The sequence below is a fragment of the Cheilinus undulatus genome, linkage group 5 (assembly GCF_018320785.1).
Source record: "Cheilinus undulatus linkage group 5, ASM1832078v1, whole genome shotgun sequence".
Taxonomy (NCBI): Eukaryota; Metazoa; Chordata; class Actinopteri; order Labriformes; family Labridae; genus Cheilinus; species Cheilinus undulatus.
Window position 1 is genome coordinate 33,330,724 of NC_054869.1, and position 22,622 is coordinate 33,353,345.

The 22,622-nt window shown below is 37.2% G+C and overlaps 1 protein-coding gene across 4 annotated transcripts in view; it reads right to left on the reverse strand.

The window, feature by feature from the left end:
• Positions 1–312: 312 nt before the first annotated feature.
• slc23a2 (solute carrier family 23 member 2) overlaps positions 313–22,622 on the reverse strand; it is a 59,191-nt gene continuing 36,881 nt past the window's right edge. For all 4 annotated transcript variants that reach the window (XM_041787084.1, XM_041787082.1, XM_041787081.1 and 1 more), the window contains 11 exons: positions 21,016–21,173; positions 17,230–17,318; positions 16,908–16,975; positions 14,607–14,788; positions 13,660–13,780; positions 10,409–10,565; positions 9,810–9,957; positions 9,584–9,689; positions 8,231–8,498; positions 7,494–7,589; positions 313–6,033 (listed from right to left, as the gene is read on the reverse strand). In XM_041787084.1, the coding sequence (XP_041643018.1) occupies positions 5,756–6,033; positions 7,494–7,589; positions 8,231–8,498; positions 9,584–9,689; positions 9,810–9,957; positions 10,409–10,565; positions 13,660–13,780; positions 14,607–14,788; positions 16,908–16,975; positions 17,230–17,318; positions 21,016–21,173 (1,671 nt within the window). In that variant the 3' untranslated portion in view covers positions 313–5,755. The remainder of the gene's footprint in view (positions 6,034–7,493; positions 7,590–8,230; positions 8,499–9,583; positions 9,690–9,809; positions 9,958–10,408; positions 10,566–13,659; positions 13,781–14,606; positions 14,789–16,907; positions 16,976–17,229; positions 17,319–21,015; positions 21,174–22,622) is intronic.

A 22,622-nucleotide genomic window follows, 5' to 3' on the forward strand; every position in this document is an offset into this window, starting at 1 on the left:
CTTAATCATTAATGATGGTATGCCTTGCCCCAGATTTTGTACATGACTGGATAACCAAAGTGTTTTAAGAATTAGCTGAAATAAAGCTATTTTTGGTTTCAATTGATGACTTTCTACTTATTTAGTAGAAATGTAAATTGCAATGCATTTTTTACACAATTTTTCTATTATTTTTTGATCAATGTAATTCTTTCTTCAATAGTGCATAGATTCTTCTATCCACCATCCTGATATTTGGGCTTCACGTTTATCTTTTTGTATTTAACCAAGGCACATGTTTCAGTTGTTGATCAATAAAGACAGTAGACTGCATTCATTCAGTAACATCTTATTAAATTGTTTTAGGAACAGAGCATAAAACATCTTGTTGCTACAATATGTTTACACAATTTCTCTTTCAGAAGGTTTAGCAAACTTTACTCCATTAAATATACATTTTCTTGTTTTTTTTACATCTATTTAAAGTTTTTCAGCTCATTCTTTCATTTATACTGGTAATGTGTTAACATGGACAGAAAGCAATGTTAGAGTAAAAAAATACAATATGAAAAGGTCCTAACAAACAAAAAGATTCCACCAAACCACAGATTCAAATAGGATCAAAATGTTTTTACTTTTAAATAAAAAAGTAAAACAAAATGGTGCGATTCCAGCATGACTTAAGATTAAAAATCATGATTTGTTTCTTACAAATATTTGCTTGCAAAAACATGAAAACGATGTATAAAAAAACAGAAACATTGAAAGAGATAAAACACTTAATACATAAAAGTATATTCTCAGGTAGAACCCCCTTCAAAATAACTGAAAGGGATTGATGTCTTTGTGTTACACACCTTTGGCCACCTTCTTTAGAGCCACCTGCTGGTTCCATTGATTTTATGTCATTCAAGTCAGAAAACCATCAGGAAGAGTCTGGACTGTGAGATCCAAAGTGTTTTACTATAACTCTCTACTGCCATGAGAGAAAAACGTGTAAAAACAGGAAGGTAAAAGTTAGAGACAAGAGGAAGCTGCCTTTAGACACAAAGACATCCAATGTTCATGATAAGGCAGTCTCATCAGCTGCCGAGGACTTTTATCAGGCTCTTAACAAGGTGGCCAGTCGGTGTCTTCTCCTGCATCCAGACACATTAACAGTAAGAACTCCCAGGGAGGAAACCAGGTACACTAAACATAAGAGGGCACCAATATGTTATCACTGTAGGGTAGTGGGGGGATTGGAGAGAGTGCTGGGGAAGAGAGAGGATGTGATGGGAGATGTAAGTGCTGGTTGTATAAACAAGACATGACACAGAAAACAAGGTCCAACAATGTGCACGTGATTAAAATGTGTGCATCTGCATTTACTGCTAGAGGTGCCATAATGGTAAAACCAGCCATGAATTTTTACTCTCTCTCTCCAGGAGGCGGGGCTTCTCTCTGACACTGTCTACACTGCTTATTTCACTGAAAAACCTCTACATAAGCTTTACAGCTACCAGTTCTGAGTATAGCCCACACTTCAAGAGGAGGGATGTAGATTGACAGTTTGTTCTCGTATCATTGGTAGCTTGCTAGCCTTAGCCCCTTTTGTGACTTCACCTCTCCCTGTTTATTTCACACAAATTCTACTGTGGCCTAAAAAAGGATTACATTTTTAAGCTTGTGTTTTATTTCTTTCTGCAGATGCATGTGGGATACCTTATTTTTTTAGAAAGAATCTATCTGACCTAAAATATTGAGACAATTCCAACTGATACTGGAGCAATACAAACCCAAATGGCTGCTCCTAATTCAAAAAATTAAACCTACTTACATATGATTATTAGATTAAACAGTAACTCATGCTCCATAAAAATGGTAAATAAGGCTGCTTTATTATCTAAAACCAGACTTTATGTTACATAATTGCTAATTGTTGTCTCTTAGAGTATTTGGTGTGTCTAATGAGAAAGCTCAACAGACAAAACAAATGGAAACCTCTATAATACCAGGCTTCAGAATAGTAATATGGTAAAGATAAGCATTTCCACAAACTCTGCAGGTATTGCACTGATTCTTGAAACCCATCACATTCTGTAACCTCGTCAGGGATTTTAACTGTAACTAAAAACTGTTCCCTTGCAGTATTGAAGGGTCAAAAACTTTGTTATAATTTCAACGTATGAAAATCTACAACTACACTCTGAAAAAACAGGTCAACACTTGGGTCCTTGTTTCCAACTGAGTGGACCCCTTTCTGTTGGTGAGTTCCAGATGACCTCAGAAAGTCTGAGATGCCCACTGAATTCAGAATTACAAATCTGAAACTCTGAGGAACTTCAGCACTCCCAGATACCAACTTGTAATTACTAGCCTGGGTTAACTTGGTTGTGATGCCATTCCCAGGTGCGACACCCGAATTCGGAAGTACATGGACCACAGCATGCGATCCATTTTTGGTTACAGCATGTGATCCATAGAATGAGTACTTTCTTATTTCTTGTCAGTACATTACAGCAGGCTAGACAAGAAAAGCACAACAGAGCATCAAAGTCTCTGTCTACAGTAGACATCTGCCAAATCCCAACATTAAAAAAAAAGATAAATCCCAATACTTTGATTTAAGCGCAATATCTTATTTGAAAAACACTATGAGCGAATGAAATTAATATCCAAAATACCCTGTTTTGTACCTACAAATCAAATTGTCACACTGCTGACTTAATGATGGGTCAAAGATGCCTTTTATAGGTCCTTCATGATGTATATCCCTACTGAGCCATTAAGCCACACCTATAAAACAAATATATAATAATGATCTCCTTTTGCCACTTTTGATAAAATCTGTCGAGTAACACTGAGTGATAATGAGGTCATACATGGGGCTAGAGCTAGCCATGATATCACACTAAGGCCCATAATTATTTAATCACAAAGACATTTAGTCACTTGTTTTCAGGTCAAACAGAAAAATGTTCACATTTGACCTTATACTCAAATCAGCAATCTAGTGATATTATAGGGTCTCAGGCTGGTGAGTGTTACTCTCTCCTAACCCGATGTTCTTGGCACTGTTAACACGTGCAAACAGTACTTTAGTAAAAAGGCCCTGACTCTTACGAAACTATCCAGTTTAACATTAAAAAGTGTTCTGTCTTGTTTTTAAAAAACATGATATAAATGGAATGAAATAGAGGCAGATTAGGTTTGAGACGATCTTTAGGAAAAGCTGCTGAACACCGACTGTAGTTGAAGCTGAGAGGCGGAGGAGCAGCTGTTATCATCATCACAGCCATCTCTACAGTAAACTAATAAATAGACTTTCATCATTGTGCAACAGACACATAAACCTGCTTTAGGCAATCATTAAACATTAACTCTCTTCTCATAAATAAATAAATAACTTGAACAAAAGTTTAAAAGGAAATTTGGGATTTAAATTGCCAATACTTGTAGAAAAGTTTTGGTATATGGTAACAGAGCAGAAGAAATACAAATGAAGATTTTTCATTATTTTGGTTCAATAAAAATCTCTTCAGGGCTAATAATAATAATTAAAATTAATTTTGTTTTATGTCTTAATTCACATTTTGTTGCTCTTAATTTTTACATATGCAAAGATCAAAATGTTATGGCATCATTTCAAAATGTTTTGTTTTTAAATCAGCAGAGGCACACAGTGAGGTGAAGACTCATTGTTGAGTCAAACTTTGTGCATCAATTTTAAGCCTGCTGATGCTCCAAGACTTCCTGTTTTTTTCAGTTGGATGTGCCAAACTACAACCGAATAAAAACAGCACCAAACATAGCATGCAGCTGAGTGAGGGGGAATGATGGGGGGAGACGTACAGCAGACAGAGGATTGGAGGAAAAGGAGGAATGTAAGGGAAAGTCAACAAAGCAGTTAAAGTAGTAAAAAATATCAATGACATCATATAATCATGACAGGCTGCAGCAGAAATACACACTACACCTGCTTAAAAAAAAAAAAAAAAAAAAGTAAAACCTCCCCACCCAATATATATTTAAATACTCTATATATGCAAACAAAACCACCACCCTTACCTGACGCTATAATAATGCTGTGGCTGACTGAGCACACATGGAAATATCAGGTGATTTTGAATAGTAGCGGGGGTGTATTATTTATGTTGCAGCCTTTTTACAGTAAATCCCACATTAACACACATTCCTTCTTTAAAGCAGCGGACTAGTGACAGCTTAAAACTGAGGGACAACCCACACAGAGGGTCAGAGATCTCACATAAGGAAGAATATTTGGAGCAACATTATGCAACTATTTTATCCTAAAACTGAGTTGTAGAAGGAAGCATTTTTATCCTGGCTCTGCTACTCCGAACACCTTTTCTTGCATTATAGAATCTGAGAGTAGTAGGGACGATACCATGAATGCAAAGTTTTACAGAACTACTTCTGGAAAACATCTTAGGGAAACTCTCATTAACTTGTGTTTGCTTTCTATTCTTGGTAGAGACACTGAGAGAAGAAGAGTCAGATGAGGTTACTGATGGGGGAAAGGGAATGAGAAAGAGTTTGGGTAATATGCCAGTCAGAGTAATTCTCTGACTGGCAAATTACATTGCTAAAGTCCATTTTGTAAGTAAGATTTCTTTGAAAAGGCCACATGTCTGTGTTACTTGGTTTCATCAGTGTATCAAATGCACTGCTGTCATCAGGGAAGTAGAGGCATTACTACAAGCCTATTTTATCAAGTACGTGCCTCTAAATGTAATGGAAGATGGTACAATAAAAGACCTTTCACATAAAATTATTAACTTGTAGTAATCAAATAATAACACCTTCTAATCAATAACACCTAAAATCAATTTAGTTTGGTTTAAAAAAGGTTAAGTCTCAGTCAAAGGCTTATGAAGAGACATGTGCTCAAGGTAGAGAGTAGTCTTGTAACTGATGCGTAATACTTGGATGTAAACTGTACATGTTGTGATTTCAGCACTCAATGACAGAAACAGGAAATGTGACGTGAATCATAAGATGAGCTTTTGTGTGACGTGATAGTAAACGGGTCTCGGAGGAATTTCACTGAAGAAACAGGGGCACATGAGTTGTGGAGTGACATTCTGGTTGTTGAACTCAAGAGGCAGATAGTGCAAAAATAAATTTCACAATCACTTTGCATGAGTAAGGGCACCTGATGAACCACTTCCATCAATCTGCATCACCCTGACGTGCATCGGAGCGCTCAAGCTAGTTTTAGCGAGGCTTTTGGCGTGTGAGCCTGTGTGTGTGACTAATGTGACTGCATAAGAAGCTAGAGATAAATTATTCATAGAAGACTTTTCGCATAATCCTGATAAAATCTACTGTGCTTTAGTAAAATAGATTTTATAAAGGACCCAGGCAGTGATCATCAAACATGAATTTGTTTTAAAATCTGTTATCTGGATTAAAGTGCAAATAAAGTAATGCACAGATTTGTTTTTTTTTTTTGTTTTTTTTGTGCACACACATGAACACACACCAACTAGCCTCGGCACGGTGACATCTTCTATAGCATGCTGTGACTTGCTGTAGCATGCTTTAAATAGCATAGTGGGAAGTGGGAAAAGACTGACACGAGCTAAAGAAAACACACACTGGTGGGTGGGGGTGGGTTGGGGTTTTGGTGCATCACATTTTCTTCCACACAATCTTGAATCCTGCACCGCTCCTGTCCTCCACTCTCCCATCCTTTTTTCTTAGTGTACCATCCCTTGCTCCCCAGATTTAGCCACTTTAAAGATTTTTTTTTTCAATGGCAGCCTGGAGGCTATACCCGACTCTCCCCCGCCGCTGTGACCCCCTCCCCTCCGATTCCTCCACCTTTCACTCCATCCCCATGTCCTGTTCTGCTCCCGCAGGTTTCTCGTAGCCTCCCCCACTGGTAGCCCGTGAAGGCAGGGCTGATGGGGATGTACTTGAAGATGGGATATCTGCGGATGAAGTCCATCCCAAACGGCAGATCATAAGACCTCATCCCCTCCAGTTCTGCTGCACTGAGACCAGTGCCTCGTTTAAGCTTCCTGATGCCTCGCTCTTCAGGAGTACCTGTGGAGAAAATGAACATAGACCTATGAGAGCTTCCCTAAATCCACAGTTTAAAACAAAAACTAGCAAGTAAGAACATGATCTACAAAATTATATGATCTGAATTTATTCATTTTGTTCTTATAGACTGCCATAAATGCTTGTAGGTTAATCCTCTGCTGTTGAGTCTGGTTACAGTGGCAGCAGATCAAACCCAGATGTTATCCAGCTCTCCCTTAGAGGACTGGAGATGTTCTCAGGAAATAGTGAAGATGTAACAACCCTTACATGTTCAGCCTTTGTACTTACACTTGCTCTATTTGCAATTTGAACTCAGACTCATCATGGTTACCTTCTTTAAAAAAAATTCACATTCTCTTGACTACCATTATATCCTCATAAATACCATTCAAGCATCTGGAAGCTGTTTGCCAAAAGACATTTAATGACAAAAAAGGAAGCCAACTTAATGTCTTTAAACTTAAGAAATTATCTAGTTTAGAGAACTTTTTTATTATTACAGTTGATGAAATCCTTCTGGAACCCGGGTAGAACAGCTACAACAAAGCAGCAGATAATGGTGATCCTAATAAACTAAACCAGTGCTTTTCAACTAGTGGTCAGGACCCAAAAGTTGGTTGTGGAGTCCTTTCCAGTGCGTTGCAAATATCTGCCAGGAAAAAACATGTGGCAAAAACTCTATGTATGCAAGCCCTAAGTAAATATGCTGTAAATTCAAACATTTATTTTTAGGTTTTCCTATGATAACCAGTAAATAACCAGCATTTGCCGCAAGAGTTCTTCTTATTTATCTCCTTTTCTTGGATAACAAGGATAAGATAACAAGAAATTCTTTGAGAAACCAAGAAAATTCCATGCCATCTCCAGAAAATGGAATAAAAAAAGATGTATGTATTCATGTACTTCTGTAATAAAGTGCTTTTGACACGTTTGTTGCATCCTGTCTCATTTTATTTTGTTTTGTTCTTTTTGGGGTCCAAACTGCGTTTTTCATTAAATAAATTCTAGTGGTTAGAAATTTTTAAAACCTGGGTCTCATTTTCTCTTAAGGGGGCGTTTAGTGGGTCCTGATGCCCAGCCAATTAAGAACCACTGAACTAAACTAAACAATCTTTTTAACTTAGTATTGCCAAATTAGATAGTTTCTGAAGTTAAAATTAGCATGAAGCAAAAATAAATCTGTTAGGCAGTTAAATGTAATTTCTCTTTTATGTTAGCAACAAGCCAACAAACTCAGATGTTCATCCCAGTCTATTTCTAAGAATCTTACAATTTTCTTTTAAGTGACCCCATTGAAATGCACATTCCACTGTTGGTATGTATTGGCTTTAATTGTCAGCAAAAATGTTCATATCAGCAGATATCAATACGCTATTATCTGCTAATAATATCGTACACCCCTAATAAAGTCCTTTTGTAGTTGTCAAAAGTGAAAAATAAGAGAAAATCAAACACTTTACCAGGAATAGTGTTGTCCAAGATGAAGGCAACAGAGCCTCCAACAAACATGGCAGTGGTGAGGAGCACATTTAACACTTGGTCAATCTCAACAATGCCTGTGAAAGAAAAAAAAAGAGGCTTCATAACTGACTGAAAAAAAACTTAGCTCCTCTCATTTTAAAACCCAGCCATGAACTGATGCTATAAACCAACAAGAGAGCTGATTTCAGTCATGTAACTCCTTTGTTTTTACAACACATTTGAACTCAGCTGGTTTTAAACCTGCAAATGAAATGCCAAAAAGAATGGGCAAATCAAGGCAAACTGAGTTGAGTCAAATTGAGGCCAAGTATATTCAAGTGTGTGCTCAGTTTAGTGTGGGTTTATGCATAATACACACAATCGAATCAGAGTTTATCTACAACATTAAGCAATGTGATAATGCATGTGTTAAGTCTAATGTACACAGAAAAAGGTACGCCAAGGTCTCTTAAACAGACAGAAAAAAAGATGAGCTGACACTGCTACACTGAATAAATACCTTGGCAGAATCCCAGAACTGAAATTTAAACAGCATGTAGGAGTTTTCCTGAAATATTTGGTAAATAAAAACATAATATTACCAAGAATTAACTAGAATCATATTGAAGTTAAAAATTCTGGGATTATGACCACCCTACTCATGACTGATTTTAAAATGTAATCTTTTATGACATCGCTTTGATTATATGTTGGGATTTCTCCCCATTCCACTCACCAGTAACTAGTGGGTTCTGTTTGAGGTAGCTGGGCAGCATCAGACCAAAGAAGATGGAGAAACCCAATACAAAGAGGTTCCTGGAAGAGTTGAGGTCAACAAACTGCAGGTTGGACAGTCCCACCGCTGTGATCATACCGAACAGGGTGCAGAACAGAGCACCCAGCACGGGGTCAGGAAGAGACGCAAACAGGGCGCTGAATTTACCAATGAGCCCCAACAGCAGCATCATGGCAGCTCCGTACTGAATCACACGTCTGCTGCCCACCTAGAGGACCAATCAGAAAGCAGGAAAGGAAGAGAAGGTCAAGACGAGTTTTAATGAGAGACAAAATCAAAGATTCGATAAGAATGGCTGCTGATTAGAGCGTCACAAAATGGAGGTAAAAGCTTATACATTTATTTAGTACCAGTAACTCTTTAATGCGTTTTCAAGTGTGTGGCAATTTTGAAAAAATGCATTGCTTTAAGCTGCAATACAATAGAAATGATCTCGATAGGCCTAATTTTTACCTGTCTGTTTTTTTCACCCATAGTTTTATGTTTCAACAATTTTATGTTGTTAAAACCTATTTCTAGTCACATTTTTTCAGTGCTGTTTAGACTTTTGCTGTGAAGCATTTTGGGCTGCACATTTATTTTAAAAGTGACATTCAAATAATAGGATTGCATGATATTAGCATGATATTAGGTTTTGGCAAATATAAATATGATATTTTGTCCATAAAAATCTGCCTATATCAGGTATAAATATTGACTGTATGTCTCTCTCTTTATTTGTCATCATTCTTTTCATTTTAAAGTGTGTTGTGAGAACTGAAATATGTTAATTTGTTCATCCTCAAACTTTTAATTGTGCGTTTTAAAGACAAGTTTTAGGTCTAAACTACATTGAAATATCGGTGCTGGCTTAAATTAATATGTTAATATTGGCATATCATACATCAGCAAAAATCCAATTACATGCATTCCTTACAAATAAAGTTGGGATGAGTAATTCACATTACCCATTTGGTCTTACTCACTGGCCCAAACCCAAAGATATTCAATGGAAAAAGTGACTACATTATAATACCAAATCTTAAGTCTAGTTCTCAGTGAATGCTCTGCATTTTTATTTGAAAATAAACTGAAATATTTTATGATTATGAAAGTATTTGACAACGTTATTTCTGCTGAATGGCTTAAATAAAGAACTCCTCTAAACCTTCACAGTGAGAAAAACATTTGAATGGTAGGAAAAAATATGTAATCACACTGAATAATGTTTCTCTCTTTAAATCAATCAAGAAAAGGACACCAATAAAAAAGGCAGGACATAGAAAAAAGACTATACGAGTTCAGGTGTGTTACCTTTGTGATTCCCAGAACGCCTATATTTGGACTGGAAGAGGTGGAGCCATTTCCTGTCCCGAAAAGACCGTCCAGAACGCAGGAAATGCCTTCTACAAATATCCCCCTGTACAGACGGTAGAAAAACAAACTCATTACAGTATCTAAACACAGTAAATTGTCCATGCTGCAAACAAAGTGACAGATAAGGCAGACTGAGTCAGAAATAAGATATATGAAGAGTTACCTGTTGATGGCATGGATTGGTGGTGGAGGAGCACAGGAGAGACGTGCACAGGCGTAGTAATCTCCAATAGATTCAATGATACTGGCCACCACGGCACTCATCATGCCGATCACACCCGCAGCTGTGACTGTAGGAAGACCCCACTGGACTGCAAAAACAAAACACAGCATCAGCGTTGGCCTAGAGTCAGAGAGTAAAACTTAAATTACATTTTTCATCTCATAGACTGGCAGGGGTTCAGCTGCACATGCAAAGAATTTTACCAGTAATTCAGTCTTTATTTTATTTCGTTTTCAATTTCGTTTTCAATTTCGTTTCCGAATTTGTTCTCCCCTAAATAAAACTGTGGAGCACTGCAACACATAGCAACTAATACTTCCCTCTACTATGTAGTTTCTGTTAAAACACTTTTTGTGGTGAGATTCATTCAGTTAAATGTATAATGTGATGTTATAAAGCTCGGAAATGCATCTCATAGGGTGCCACATCGTTTCTCCTTTTGTCAACAACAAGCTGATTTTCCATGCAGGGAAGTGGGAAAAAAAACACTAGATCCTCCTGTCCTCTCTCGTCCTCTTCCCCTTTATTTACATACTTACAGGGGTATGGGATTTTAAACCACGGTGCGGCAGCAAGGATTCCTTGGCGTGCATCTGTGCGGGCGTAGAAGCCGTACTTGTCCGTCTCCGGTGGGAAAACATCCGTAACAGTGAAAATGAAGCATAGCAGCCATGACACCAGAATGGCCATGATGATCTAGAAGCAGGAGAAAATAATACACATACAACATAAACACAAGCAGACACTTAAAAAAAGCACTGAGACTTACTGAAATAGCTCAAAAAGCCCTGGTGAAATGACTAAACAAATGTAGCCACCGCCAGTAAGGAGAAGACAGAGATTTTCGCTAAAATGACTGAAAATTTATTGATGATAAACTCCAGTTCATTTATCCACCAAACAAAAACATAATCAAGCACAACAGCCGAGCTCATCAACCAGAGATGAGGTCAGAAATCTGTCATTGTCCGTCTATCAAATGAACAAACAGACAAAATTACTGCCCATTTAAAGGTGCGTATGAGCACTGTTACAGAGGTGAGCAGCTACATTTAAGTTTGTAAGTTTCAGTCACCTCAGTACAAAGCTAAGGTCAGTAAACAGATAAATCTTGATTGGTAGTAGGAATTATCAACAAATCAAAGCCTGATAATTCAACTTAAAATTGTTCTGACATTTTCCTTTCTTAATTCAAAATTTGAAATCTGGCTCCAACTAGGGATGAATATCAAGATTGTACAGGTACCAATACACCTGATACCATCGGTACTTCTTTTTGATACCCTGCCAGCCCAATTTGACCCCCCCATACATCAAATGAAAAGAACCAAATATGTTTTGACAGGGCTTTTCAAAGGGTGGGAAAGTGAGCCTCCCCTAGGAAAAAAATCATGTGTTCAATGGACCCCCAACCGCATAAAAAAATTAGATTAAAAAAATTAAAACAACTATATTTTCCAACATTTAATGTCTCATCTTTAAATACTTTTATTTCAACATTTTTATATTTTATTTATTTTGGTCTGCACATCTTACTCAGGCAATCAGTTATTTAGTCTCAGTAATGAACGTATTGCCAATACTCCCTGAACTATGAGTCTGAATCTATGCAGTTGATGCAAGATTGCATAACTTCAGATCATTCTCTGCCTCCAGTCTTGCCTGGTACTTGCTTCTGATCATTGTTGGTGCCAAAAACCTGCACTTGCAGAGGCTTTTTTAGTGTTTATGGCGCTAAATGTCTCAGTTATCTTCAGTGACTGAAATTCCTTTTACTTCCAGTAAAAAATCCCCCTGGTTTTAGTCATTACTACATTAGCGCTTTGTCTCAATATGACTCCAAGGCTTACACAGCCTCATGCTGTCATTAGCTTGTACATCTCTGCATATTAAACGCCATGGCTGTTGAGCAACTTCAGGACCAAGAAGGAAGATCCTAACTTTAATAGCCGGCTCTATAGTATAGTCTCTGTAGTAACTATAGATCTGTACATTTTGCCTCACACACAGCAAAAGGCAGCAAAGCAATGGATTAAGGATTATGGATTAAGGTTCTGTGCCTCCCTGAAGTCCAGTGGCACCCCCAAGGGGAGGCCTGCTTCAGATTACAATTTCCAACTGAGTGAATGATCACCCTGTCTTACTCATTTACTTAACTGTTTTATTTGTACGTAACGTCAGTATATGAATTTTGCTAGAGTCTCTTAAAGAAGCTACAACAGTTTCCCTTTCTTATCTTTAGTTCAACTGGAATCTTTTCTAAGGTATTTCTGTAAATCATTAATGATACTCAGACGGCAAGACCCAACTTTCAGCACCCTTTTATTTCATAAAAGTATCGATTTAGGCACCGACACAGTATTAGAAAACTCCCAAATGATACCCAACCCTAGCTCCAACACTTCAATTTCTTGTTCAGATTATCCCTTATGAGCTAAAATGTCAAAAAATAATTAATCAGCATTAATTGCAATGCCGTCAAGGTCCATAATCAGTGCATTAGCTTTCTAATTGTATGCTTTAGTATCCCTTTCAGCTTACTTTGGTTAAGTCACTGCAATGCCTCCCTAAGGCCACAGTGCTGCTTACAGCACTAATCATTCTACACTGAAAAACAGCTGACAGATCAATGGACAAGAATCTGGCCTGTGGCACTCTTCCATCCCTGTTTCCAAATCTGTCCACTGTCCTCTTCTGTAAATAAAGGCATAGACAGGCCAAATATAAACATTAAAAAAAAAAACAAAAGTCATCTGCACCTCATGTTGTCTAACATTTCATTTTTTACTGTACCTTATTTCCTGTACTATCTATAACAAGTTCCTTTCTGTGTTCAAGTTCATGTCAATGCTGTAGTTTAAGACAAAAATCCAATATGAACAAAAACATTTTTAAATGTAGAAAAGTGGAATATGAAAATGTGACAAAAGAGAGATAAATCATGATTAACTACAGAAATCCCGAGATTAACAACAGTTTAAAAAAACAGTAATTATTTGATAGCTCAAGTCAAAAATGATTACATAAGTGTTGTTATAAAAAAAATTAGTGGATTTAAGGCATCTAGCTGTGAAGAGTTAATGTCCTTATGTTTCACTTCTTACTATAAAAGCAAAGTTTTGGAAGTTATTGGAGAAGAAGTCTTTTTTACATAAATCCAGAAACAACTGCTTCTAAGAGATCAAATCAGTTTTTAAGGAACAGCTTCAGATCCCTCTCATTTTTGTATTATAATCAGATATGTGAGACAAAAAGAAGAACGCATGGCTTTTGTTTTACTGTGACATTTATTATCATCAACAATGTCTTTTTGGTAACTTTAAAAGCACATTGTGCAAAGTTTACGGTTTATAAGTGTAGCAGCGCCTCAACGGACTTGTGGAGTTAGGCTTCAGTGTTTTACTATTTTTACAATAAAGAGTCATCCCTCTGAAAAAGCATCGAAAGGTATTTTAGGAGAATGCTGGATGAGAACTTGGCAACTTAAATGCAAAAAATGTTTTTTATGTTACATCACCAGTAGAGGGCAGACAAAGCCAGGTTTACACAGTGCACAAGGGCTCTGACAGGGAAAACCTCTAAACCCCCCATTGAGAACAAGATTAGTTTTGTTGAATTATTTGTGATTTAAAGGAGGAGTACAGTCTGTAGCTGATGTAGGAGGTAGCTGGAAAGAAATCGGGGCTGAATTCATTGAAAGGGAGGGGAATATTTACCTAGAAGAAGACAGTTTATGCAAAGACGAAGAGCTAAAGTGTCTCTGCTTTCTATTAGTAAACAGTTTACTTACAGGAAACATTTTGAAGACCTGCAGCCTATAGGAAGTCCACCCTTTCTTGGCTTTGTAGACTGGCAGAGGGAAGTGAACGTTTCTGGCATACTGAGAGAAAAGCAGCACCAAGAAGATTGTTCTGTGGACACAAACAATCGTCTTCAGTTTGGTGGTTCACAGTCAAAAACAAACTTTTATTAGTTTTCTGTAATGCATTTTCTCCTGAGAGAGAACAATTCTGCATCAACAAGATCCATGTCTTCCTGTCGATGTCTCACAGGAACCCCAGAGGCTTTACCACCAATCAATTATCTTAACTGGCTGAGAAAGTGCAAATCAGTGGCAATTACCAGCACATATCCTCCGTCTCTGTGGAGGGAGAGGAGAAGCCCTACAGCTACAGCGTAAACATCTGTGACACAGCAGGAACTGATGTCACACCACCTGAACATCAAAGCTATGGAGTGGATCTTCCCCTGTGAGTCCATACTCAGTATTGTCGAAAAAACACTCCCAAAGAGCTGCTTTTATTCCCACACTGCATGCTATCATCTGTTTAAGAGAGAGGCTTATTTTGCAGATACAATTTGTGTATCAGTTGAATGGTATTAGAATTAGCTTCAATCTTTGTCTTTAAACAAGAGTTTAATGTAGAACCCCACCCAAAACCTTTTGTACATAAAACATTGGCTGTGAATGAGATATCTGTTTCCTAATGAATGGAGAACAATGGTTGGACAACGTTTGAATCCAATCCTGTACAGAGGTTTCGATGGCGACAGGTTTCCATTGCAGAACAAAATAAAAACCAGTTGTACCACTCGACTGCATTATCCTCTACAACTGTCATCTCTATGCTCAGTATGTTCCTGTTTTTCTCTAACAAAGATTCAAAGTGTCTTCTACACTGCTACACTGCAACATTACTTGGATGTGTATTTCATGACATCTGAGTCTGAACTTACAGCATAGCAATGCCCCAGTGTTTTCCTGCCCTTTCTCCTGCGGCCTGGAAACCAGACAGGCCGATGAGGGCCACGGTCGGGGTGATGGTTAGAGGTCCGATGTATTTGAGGAGGAGTCCAGGCAGGCCCAGTGCTCCTATAAACACCTCGATCAGGGAGGATACAATGATAGCACCTTGGATCTGACATGACAAGGAAAGGGTGTAGAAAAAAGGTATAAGTGAATCGGTAAACATATTTCTTTAAGTATGAAACACTCACCAAACATACCCACCAAGACATTACACAATAACACTGCTTTGTTTACTATAAATCACATCTGTAGCACATAAAGCTCCGGCTAAGAGGACTACAACATAATGCTGGATGAAGTGGCCAAAAGCAGATTTATATTAAAAAATCAGAATCTTTGTTCTAAAAATCTACAGCTTAACCTCCTGCAGCTTTTGTTATAAAGCCCTCCTTCCTTAAAGGTGGTAAAGAGTTCCTTTGGCATCGTTAAAAAGAAGTAAAAACATTATCATAAAATTAATATTAGGTTTTATATGACGCATCCAGCACAGCTTCGACAGATGGCTGTTCAATATGAGTCTGGTTCTGCTTGAAGTTTCTACCTGTTAAAAGGAATTTCTCCTTGCCCCTGTAACGTTGCTAACATTTAGCAAAGTTACAGTTAGAAAAGAGTATGGTCCAGACCTGCCCTTTTTTTAAAGTCTCTTGAGATAACATTGGTATTAAATTGGCACTGTAAAATAAAGCTACAGGCTTAATGAGAAGAATCATTATTACACATATTTGAATAATGAGGTCACAGTTAGATCTTAAGATAGACTATACTATACACCCAATGACTGCAGGGACTGGCTTCAGCCCACAGTAAACCTGAATGGATTAGTGGTGTCGATAATGGATGGATATTGTCTGTAAATATCAGCAAACATCTGCTGTAATTATTGGCTGTATGCACGAATAAGCTTGTAAGATTTTAGACAGGACCAACAGACATATGTCAGCTGAACTTTGTCTTTGTTCATCCTTTTTCCTTCAATTCTTTAATGTATTCTAGGACTGAATTTTTTTTTGTTCACCCTTGAAATTTTTCCATCTGAACTACATTTACATATCACTATCAATATTGGCATCAGCCAAAGTTAATTTGGAAATATAAGGATACTGATTATTGGCAAAAATCCAACACTGTACGTCCCTAGTTAGACAATCCTTCTGTAAAGATTCTGATCATGAAAAAAACCTCACGTAATAGCGCTTCTATTAAATTTCCTGAAAATGAATCAATAAAAACACAATTTTCTTCCCTAAGGTTATAATTTCAGACTTTTAAACTTCGATAAGATACCTGCAAAAATCAAATAGGATTGAAACCTGTTCCAATAGCACAGCTACAAAACCAGAAATCTCATGTATCTAATGCTAAATTTTTGAAATGAACCGATGGCAACATATCAGGATCAATATGAGCACATATCAAAACACCAACTAATTTATGCAATGTTGTCAGTTCTTTTTTCTCTTACTGCAGCTTTGTTTAAAATTATGACTTCAGAGCTGCAGCATTTTTTTTTCTAAACTTTTGCTACTTCTCGGTACAATCAATCATTAACATAACAGATTTTAAATTGAAGCAAATGTTATCAAAAGTATTGCAATGTTTAAAATGTTGGTATTTGTAACATGGAATCAAATGATTCAAATGTTAAACACAGGGACCAATTTGTTTACATCCTGTTTGAAGGAGATGTGCTTCCAGATTTATCTCGAGTGTGCATGTTTAAATCAATACATCAAGAGTGATAATCCCATTTATTCCTTCCTTGTGTTCTCTTTGTCACCTCTGATCACCGGCACGTTTCTTCTGCCCTGAGCCCAGTGATGTTCACCAACATAATCTGATTCAGGTTGATCAAATTTGGTCTCATTCGGTCGTCACGTAACAACAATTACTCAAGGGGCTTACGCAAACATAAAAGGTTAATTCAAATATTGAGCTCCTGTCACATAAAACTAAACCCTGTGGCCATACGTGAACAGTGATGCTCTTATTTAGCTCTTTGTAGCTTTAACTTATTTGGCTGGTTGAGCTATGAAACATCCTTTATTAAACTGTAGTTGTGTAAAAAAATTGAATAAGGAGTTATTCAAGTTAAATTAAAACCATGTTTGTGTTCTAATTTTTGCTGAGTTTGCTTCATGTTCCAGAGAGCAATAAGTTCTGCTTTGTTCCTGATCTGTTTTGACATATTTTAAGATAAAAGACTCTTTATTTATCCTATTTCGTCTCACCTCTCGTATCCTGGGGTGCCAGATGTGCTCTGTGTGGAAGAGCTCTGTGCTGTTAAACACTGGAACCTCTGGTGATGGAAAAAGAGAATTGATGAGATTAATTAGACCACTGTGTCAATCTGCTATGAATATGGAGCAGCCAAATAAAAACCAGTTATCCCATCAGGGACTTTGTTTAATTCTAGCTTTAACACTGAAAGCATTTGGAGTTAGGATAAAAGTAAGCAAAGATAGAATAATCAACACTTTTTAACCTCAACATTATATCTGACAGGCTTGTTTGTGTTGAATGAGTCGGAGAAAGTAGACATGAGGGGTTTACCTGTGTTGTTACACTTCCATTTGTCCAGTGACAGGATGGCCCGGGCTGGGGCGAGGAAGGCAAAAGCACTGGCCTGGAACAAAGGCAACCTAAGGACAACAAATACACCAAATGATGTGACACCTGACTGCAAATCATTCGACAAATGGAGGTGTAACACAGTGCTTTAAACACAAAGAAGGTACATTCTGCCAAAAGTGGGCTCTCAATCATGATAATAACAAATTAGGGGAGTAGAGATGGTTGGCTGGTTGGCTTAGTTCCTCTCCTTTACTTACTTCTTGTTTTGAATTGAGGAGTCTATTCAATAAAAACTTACTAAGCAGTAATCCACCATTTTGTTTTATGGATGAATTTCTCATAATGAGAGTGAAAAGCTTTCAAAAGTGACCTTCCAAGTTAATATTGTCAGCAATTCGAGAATGCTGTGCAAACAGCCCATAGCCTGATCCAGGAACATGAGTTATGCATTATGAGGTCAGTGCTTGGTTATTATTCAAAGGTTATTTTCTGACTTTCATACTGGAATCCTCTTGGTGTTTACTAGTAGTTTGGTAACATGTGGTCAGTTTAAAACAGAAGAGTGCAGAGTGTCAGCTGATTGCTGCCCTACAGTTGCCGCCTTCCTCTTTCACTCAAAACCATCCAGAGCCACTCATGCACTTTTATAAACTCATAACATGTCATGTTTTCTGCAAAGGCTGTTTTATGAGCGATTAAGATAATGGCCAACCACCGTCTAAACCAGGGGTGACCTTTAAAAACTGCAGCTGTAACAAGCGGCCTGGACAGCTGAGGGATATCATAAGGTGGATCAGAGATAAAAACAGAATGAATGAACTGTAATAATGTTACGTCAGTGAAAATGCCACAGACAGAAATAGAAGTGAGTGAATGAGCCAGAAAAGGGAGGGATGACATTTGTTTTCTTGAGAAAGAAGAAGGAAGAATTTATGGCAAAACTGTCAGCAGTGCAACTAATGTTTCATAACAGACTCTTTACCCACAGTCTGATTTTGGACCAAAGTCTGAAACAGATTTTTTGTCAGAACAAAAAAACTGACAACATAAAGAGATTACATTCAGTTATTACCATTACAATTTTCCCTTATTTTGTCAAGGTTTATCTTTGGGCTTTTGCCTTTTTGTAGATAGGACAGTGCAGTGGTTCCCAGCCATTTTTCTTAAGGGCCCTCCCATACTCATATCTAAGAAAAGCAAAGGCCCCCCATGACCCACACAGAAAAAATAAAAATCAATCTTAATTGTTTTCATTACCAAAATCCAAACAAATTTGAACACTTTAAGGAGCATAAAATCTCTATATAAAAAAAAAATGCTACAAACACCTTCAAAGGTCATTTATCAGTCTAAAAAAATAGCTTATCCAAAAGGAGTTCTTTTAAAACTTTCACTTATTCAGTAATAAAAAAAAAATTTCTGTGCTTCCATCTGATTGGTTTACCAAGACAGAGGAGGAAAAATAAAGGACAATATTGGCAAACAAGTTTTAGTGAGGCATCAGTCAAGGCCGTGGACTTGGTGTCAAAAAGAACAGCCAGTATTTCTGTATGTCTTTGGTTTGTCTGAATGAGCTGATTTTATCAGCAGCTGCTTCAGTCTGGAAACAATAATGAAACAGAATCCGTCACGACATGATGGAAAGATTAGGTTTATTGATAAAAAATAAATGGAACAAGAGGCTGAACGCTGCTCTTTATTGGAGAATATAACAATTCAGGACACCCTGAGCTGGCTTCCATAAACACAGTGATCAAACTATAGTGTAATATTCATAGCAACAGATCGTCTCTTGTATGGATGATAACGTTATTACTTGTCTTGCATGGTATTTAATAAGTGTTCGAAAGAACGCGTAGAAGAGAACTGATTGGTCCAAAGTTGAGAAAGTTGTTATGCAGGTGTCATTTAGCATTTCTTATTCTAAAAGCAAACAAGAAGGCATAAGACCTTAGAATTTAATAAGATGACTCACTAGTCACCAAACGTATATGCAGACCACATCAAGTTATGTTTGAGAAACCAAAGATCAGCTGGAAAAGGCGAACTGTGATCAGCAGATACCAGAGGGTGTGAGAAAAAACAAGAACCTGCAAGGTAAGGCGAGGACACGAGCAGGATGGAGGAATGCATGTGATGAATGAGGAGGTGACATGAGGTGAGAAATATGCATAAAATGTGAAAAAACAAGGGGATAGATACACAGAATGTAATTAATCTGGTGTTTCCTTACATGTGCATACAGGTATGGCCAAATGCAGGAACCAACAAAGATTTTTGTGCATTTAACTGACTATAGTGTCAGCGTAGCCTTTGTTTGTCTGTACATGATGCAGTAGCTGAAGCACATTAAGTTAAGTCCTGCAGTGAAACAGTTCCTTGAATCCCTGCTTCCTCTGTTCTGTGTCCTAAATCCAGTGAACACACTCATTGCAATGGAAATTTGGCTTTCAACTTTCCAAAAAAGGTGTCTGAGTTACACCACTGCGGTCACATGAACAAAACACAGAACTTCATATTCACTTATGTGCGTGTTAGAAAATATGCTTATAAAACAAACTAAATCTGTATTAACCAATCGAATTGTAAATCACTCAAACACTCAGTTCTTTAGTGTTTGAGTGATTTACAATTGAATTGTAAATCACTCAAACACTGAAGAACTGAGAGCAAAATGCTGTTTTTTTCTGTTGCTTTCATTCTTTATATTTTAGAACAACAGCATTTTCACCCATCCAAGCAGACACACAGAGCTGTCACTGTCTCACTACTTCCTTTTATCTGTTTTTTTTTTGCTACATTGTCATGCAATTTTGCTTTTTAAATCTGTTAATGTAAATATAAGCAGGATTTTGTAAAGCCTATGATGTGAAATGTACAGAAGAGCTATGATTTTTGTGCCAGTAATAACACATTTTCATATTTCTTGCCCTATCTAGAAATGTGCAACTTCAGTTTTATGTGAATATATTTGTTTTAGGAGGCCCTGTCTTTTGTCTGACAAATACTGTAGATAACAAACACAAGGGCATGATATTTTGATATGACTCAAATGTTTAGCCCTCTTTTTTCCAGCTCTATTAAGTAAAAATGACTTGAAATCCGATCATAAATTTGTACTGGAATGAAACAATTGCTTCTACATTTCAATGAATTTTTAATGAATGTGATTGTAGCTATATATCAAGATTTCAATCAGATCATCTTGCAACAAAGAGATTCCAAACTTATAGTTGTCTATGGTCCTTTCTTTTTGTTTGAATAAAAACAGCTAAAATAGTCAAAACAGACACAACTGTTAAGAGAACTGACTGGAAATTTCAGTAGCAGCTTACTTTATACTCAGAATAATCCTTTACAAACACAACAACTGGCGAGAAATAAAACTAGGAATTTAAAAAAACATTAAAGTGGAGATATTATGTAGGATAAAAAGGTGACAGAAACACTTTATGAACCATAGGTGATTCCAAAACAACTTTGCATTAAAAACTGACACTTTTAGAGTACAGGGAACACACCAGTAGAAAAAAATGATGTGAAGGTGCTATCTGAATAAGTGTGCATCCACTGAAAACACACCCTACATTGACATGAGGAAGAAGGATTAAGACTGAGGAACTTCCCACTGACAATGGCTCTTATTTGAAGTGGTACTCAGAGATTGAAAGGGGGGCAGGAATCTACTAAGTGACTGGGAGTTGTGTATATTCAAGCATCCTTTGTGTCCACTTCAGACATACATTTGTGTGTGTGTGTGTGTACCTGCAGCCTAGTGTGGTCTGTAGCAGGGTGGTGATCCCCACGCAGAAGAAGATGGTCCCGATGAGCTGACTGGTGGCCCACTGATCGAAGCCAACACACATTGCCTCAGCGAGCAGAAATGGCACCGCGATAGTTCCACTGAAACACGTCAAATAGTGCTGCAAGGACAAGAATGTGTAGATTTAGTATGTAAATGTGTAAGTGTGAGTCTGTTTTGTAACTTGAAACTGAGCACAAAAGATAACATTAACACAACCATTAATTTTGTTCTAAATCTGACTAACTTTTTTAGGATCATTACTTTTAAGGCATATTAAACCTGTCTTAGTTTGTCATCGTCTTTAAAGACTGGGTGTTAGTTCACAGAATTTAAATGAGAATTGCATCAAGGGACAATTCTTGCCAATGAAAACAAATTCAACTTGAGATATTTTTTTAATTTCAATAAGAACAGGTGATTTTCCATCAGGTTTTTAAATGACAAAACAAATTTAAGGAAAAAAAACCTTAAACAAATATGGTAAAAAAAAACAACAAACAGAGAATGATTAATTATCATTATGGTCAAAAACTGCTAAACCAAGTTTATGTAGTAGTGTGTCATTCAATACTCTGGCGTCTTTATCCACAGACGCTTAAAGCAAGTACATTTAATCAAACATCCCTACACTGGAGAATTATGCAGTTAGACAACTGGGTGCTGATATTTCAAAATAAGTGATGGTTCTCTTACAAATCCATGACAGATGTAAAGATGGTATAGCTTTATGAGGGGGGTTTTCTACTCTACTCAATAAACAATACAGGCAAAAAAATCTCCAAATGTCACTTATGACTGCAAAAGAAATGTAGCCCAAGCTGGAGTAATTACATACTGTGCTTACACAACAACGCAGAGAGAGTTATAGTTAAAAAAAAAAAAAAAAAACCTTTGGAAGGAACACTAATGTTACTATTTGAAAGTATTTCATTATGTTCAGTTTTGTGGATATTCAAAAAGACAGATGATTAAGATATTTGTTTTGTTGTTGGCGGTGCCTCATAGTTGGGGGCAGGTTGTCTGTGTGGGGTGAAAGCATCCTTTCTCCTAGGCTGCTATGCTACAAATGCACAGATTTAAAACTGTGATGCTAATGCTAACAAAATGTAATGTTCTACACCGAGTTCACAGGTAGTCAGGGGGCAGTGTCAGTCACTCTACAACAGAAGTGCTCTATGGTATCATAGCGGTCATCTGCTCATTAAAGTCAAAAACAACAAACAAGAAACAATTATGGACTGGATTATGGATAATAATTATGGATGTATTAAGAGGAGGACAATATGGCTGTCCTTCAGATAAAACTTGAGGTATGCTTGTGATAACATAAGTGAAATAAAATAAATTGTACACAAAAGTCCCCTGGAGGGAGAAAAAAGAGGGACGATGATGACAATGATGCAAAGATAAGGAGCAAATGCTCTACTGTTGGTAAGTGACTGGATTCCCATCACTGACGTCAGGTCAGGGTGCCAAACTAGACGACACCGTAGGAAAATTAGTTTTGGTGATAAGCAATGACGTTGCAGTCGGAAAAAAAAACGAAATTGTGTAGTCTGAGCCAGCC